Source organism: Mandrillus leucophaeus, unplaced genomic scaffold (assembly GCF_000951045.1).
Source record: "Mandrillus leucophaeus isolate KB7577 unplaced genomic scaffold, Mleu.le_1.0 Scaffold18, whole genome shotgun sequence".
Taxonomy (NCBI): domain Eukaryota; kingdom Metazoa; phylum Chordata; class Mammalia; order Primates; family Cercopithecidae; genus Mandrillus; species Mandrillus leucophaeus.
In genome coordinates, this window is record NW_012101809.1 from 446,350 (window position 1) to 450,476 (window position 4,127).

Here is a 4,127-nt window from a genome sequence, read left to right on the forward strand (position 1 = left end):
CTCCCGGGCGCACGCGGCCCGCGCGGCATCCCAGCTCCCCGGGCGGACCCAGGGGCTGCCTCTCCACAACATTTCCGCTCCCTTCTGCAGAGCGCCGCCTCTCCCCCCTCCCGACAGGCTGTCTCTCCCTTCAACCTTGAGCACCCACTCCTGTCGCCGTTGTGGGACCCGCGTGGCAGCCCTCCACCCTCGTACCCACTCCCAGCCGGTGTCTTATGCCGCTCGGAGGCAATGTCCACCGTCCCTGCACCTTTCACCCGCCCCTTCCAAGTGAGACGTGTCTCTTCCAGCTCCGCCATCCTGACGGCCAAAAAATTGCTTGGAGTAGCTGAGGCCGGATGAGGAGAGCCACGGTTGAGCTGGAACCGTTCCCTAATTTTTAAGGCCAGCGCTGCACACGGGTCTTTCTACGGCCCTCAAAGCAGCGCCCGCTGCTCCTCACTGGGCTAGGCCTGGTAGAGAGCAAATGCCTGTTGTGGAAGAAGATGGTCCCTACCAGCGCGGAGTTTCCAGAATCTGTGGGAAACTGCATAGACTCCCCCAGAAAACAACCAGGGCCTCATGAAGGTACCAGAAGGCGTGTAGGTAGAGAAAAAGTAAAAGCCTGTCGGAGAGGCAAGGCCTACATTCAGGCTCCTGATTTCAATAGGCGGAAAAGAAGGCCGCCAAGGCTGGGTCACCTCCCTTGTGAGGACAGATCCTGCTCTCAAAACCGTAAGAAGCCACCCAGTGTGTGCCACACTCCAGCCACGCACCACCAATGCAGTCAACAAACACTGCTTGACCTCCCATACAGAAAAGCAGTAGTTGACACGTACTGAGCGCTTAACATGCGTGAGGCCCTGCACTAACATGCTGGCGTGTTTTGCCTCATTCAACCCTAGCAACAACCAAAAACGGTATTACTGCCTTCGTTTTATAGACGAGGAAACAAACTTAGAAATGCCCAAGATCACACACTGACTAGGCCAAGAAAGAGCTGTCGAGTACCAAAGTTTAGTCATAACTCTATCTTCCTTTCACATACTGCTCTGTGCACCTGCTGCCAGGGATACAAGGGCAAAAGCAACCCCAGGACCCTGCCCTCGTGGAGCTTACAGTCTAACTGGGGCGACCGGGCAGGCACCTACAGCTATAGAATTAAGTGGGAAGTGATAAGTGACACGCATGTCTTGCTAACACAAGTTGCAAGTTCAGAGGCTGAAAGAGGGGACTTCCGGCTAGACGATCTAGGCGCTCTTCCTCGGAGAACATTTTCCACTTGTGGAGGCTAAGGGTCAGAAACGTGTTCCAAGTGGAGAGAAAGCTTGAGCAACGGCAACAAGTTGAAAACGGACATGTCGCCCACCCATAGACAGATAAAACACTCCGTCTCCTCGTGGATCCAGCGCCCGGTATTTACCCGCCAGGAAGTTTTCCTGCCCCGCGCAGCAGCTGAAAAAAGCACACCCCAGGGGCATCCTTCCCTGGCGTTGTTCGTGGACAGCAAGCCTCCCAGAACTGGCCTAGGTCGGGAAGGTGCAGCCACGCGGGAATCAACGGTTCAGGAACCGGATCAGTGCAGCCTCGCCAGCAGCATCTCGGACTTCAGGACTCTATACTAGTCCTTGTCTATTTCTGGTAGAGCCGCAACATCCCACTCCGCAAGAACAGGGGGCGTGGCCCACAGGAGCCGGAACCTATGGGGAGGGAGGCTGGGGCGCCGGCCCCGCCCTCCGACGTGACGCAAGTCTCCCGGACAGAGGCTTGGGAGCCCCGGCCCCAGTCCCTGCAGTGGCTGTAACAAAACCCAGACCCCCAGGTCCCGGCCAATGGAGGCGATTTAGACTGGAGTAGGACCGCGTCTGTCAAAAGCCCGACTCTGCAGCAGCGGCGGAGTCCAGGAGGAGAGCTGGAGCCGCCGCGCTGCCTCCCCGCCCCCGCCGGGATTTATTATTTGGACTAGACAATTAAGTGGCCCTGATGATGTTACCAAGCCCGGTCACCTCCACCCCTTTCTCAGTCAAAGACATTTTGAATCTGGAGCAGCAGCAGCAGCACTTCCATGGTGCGCACTTGCAGGCGGACTTGGAGCACCACTTCCACTCTGCGCCCTGCATGCTGGCCGCAGCTGAGGGGACGCAATTTTCTGACGGAGGGGAGGAGGACGAGGAAGAAGAGGGCGATAAATTGTCCTATTTGAACTCACTAGCAGCAGCCGACGGCCACGGGGATTCAGGGTTGTGTCCCCAGGGCTATGTCCACACGGTCCTGAGAGACTCGTGCAGCGGGCCCAAGGAACATGAAGAGGAGCCCGAGGTCGTGAGGGACCGGAGCCAAAGTGAGTAGAGGGGGAAAGAAAACGCACCCGCACACCTGGAGCAATGGCAGAGCGCACACAGACAGCCCACAAACCTTGCCAGAGCGGCTGCCCACCCCTTTACCCTTTGGCTGGGGCCATGCCTCCGCCCTGGTCGCGAACAGCTCCACAAAGCGCAGGTACCTGCGAGGGAGATGGGGCGGAGAGACAAGGACGAGGTGACCCTGACAACTACTCCTCCCCAAAGGGGGAAATGAGGGAAGGGAAGGTGGTTACTACTGCCCTGATGCTGAGAGGCGATGTGGGCTCAGCGCCTGGGTCCTCATAACTGGCAGTGTTTTTGCTCTTCCCCCCCTCTACCCCACCAAAAGGTTCTTCCCCCAAAAAGGGCAGGAGCCTGGACCTTTTTCGTTTTCCCTCTAGGGTGAGATGAGTTCTCTTAGCCCAGGGCAGCCACCCCTTCTTCTCCAAAAAGACAGCCCAAGCAGCCTGTGTCTCTCTTATCCGCAGGGGGCAGGAACTTTGGTGGAGGCCAGTTGGGTGGTTTCCTCCCTTCTCTGCTTGGAACTCAGCGTCCTTGAACCCGTGGCACCCGGTAGAGAGAGAGGAGATGATCGGAAAGTGCATGGGAACACTGTCTATTCCGCGCGACCATAGCTCTCACATCCCTAAGGCGCCGGCCTTTTTTGAAAATCCGTAACGTTTTGCTTTGTGTCCCAGGCTGCGGGCCGAATAGAAAACGCGCCGAACTTGAGTCCCAGATCTTGGCTGCTCACATTGGACGGGAAGTAAATTGATAGGGAGATGGGATAATCAAATAAAGTCCCCAAGGAAGCGTATTTAAGAGGACAGAATCTCAGTCTTTCCCCAAGAGGCGGTTTGATGTGGCAGAGGCCAAGGCCTATGCTCTCATAGTTCCCAGAGCCTAAAATCGGCATGAAACTGTCTATAACTAGTCAATCAAACTTCATTTTCAGAGGACACACGGACATTGTCATCACATTTGCATGTAGTCTTTTATAAGCCACACACACACGTCCCTGGGCCATGCACAAGCGTTACACTCGGAACAGATTTTCGCTCAACCCATGCCCACCGGCCCACTCATACCAACACGCCTCACACCTTCAGTTATCCTTGGTGGAGGAGAAGGCAAACGAGTTTGCAAATACTGTAGTTATTATGTAGCTGCAAGCCTTCATCCTGAAAATAGTCATTAGCACGTCGAGCCGCACATTTAATACAGAGTAATCTCTTCTCTCGCAGATGCTCAAGATCCAAATAAACACGCACTAACTACCCCTCTCCAGGAAACGCGCCTCCGCCTGCTAAGGGCGTTCTTTCGGTACTGGGGCTGTCGCAGGGTCCCACAGCGCCAGGAGCCACAAACGTTCCCAAAAGTCCAGCCATTTACTACCACACGCTCTGCTCAGCCGCCAAAAGGGGTCACGGTGCTCCAGGACAGGAGCCGCGGTGCGGCTGGTAACAGCTAAGGACGCTGTTGTTTGCTTCTTCCGCAGAAAGCTGCCAGCTGAAGAAGTCTCTAGAGGCGGCCGGAGACTGCAAGGCAGCGGAGGAGAGCGAGAGGCCGAAGCCACGCAGCCGCCGGAAGCCCAGGGTCCTCTTCTCGCAAGCCCAGGTCTTCGAGCTGGAACGCAGGTTCAAGCAGCAGCGGTACCTGTCGGCACCCGAGCGCGAGCACCTCGCCAGCAGCCTGAAGCTCACGTCCACGCAGGTGAAAATCTGGTTCCAGAATCGCAGGTACAAGTGCAAGAGACAGCGGCAGGACAAGTCTCTGGAGCTGGGCGCACACGCGCCCCCGCCGCCG

At 56.7% G+C, this 4,127-nt stretch overlaps 1 protein-coding gene across 1 annotated transcript in view; it reads left to right on the forward strand.

The window, feature by feature from the left end:
* Positions 1–1,763: 1,763 nt before the first annotated feature.
* NKX2-3 (NK2 homeobox 3) overlaps positions 1,764–4,127 on the forward strand; it is an 8,143-nt gene continuing 5,779 nt past the window's right edge. Inside the window, exons 1-2 of the mRNA XM_011977524.1 lie at positions 1,764–2,320; positions 3,820–4,123. Coding sequence (XP_011832914.1) covers positions 1,963–2,320; positions 3,820–4,123 — 662 coding nt within the window. The 5' untranslated portion in view covers positions 1,764–1,962. The remainder of the gene's footprint in view (positions 2,321–3,819; positions 4,124–4,127) is intronic.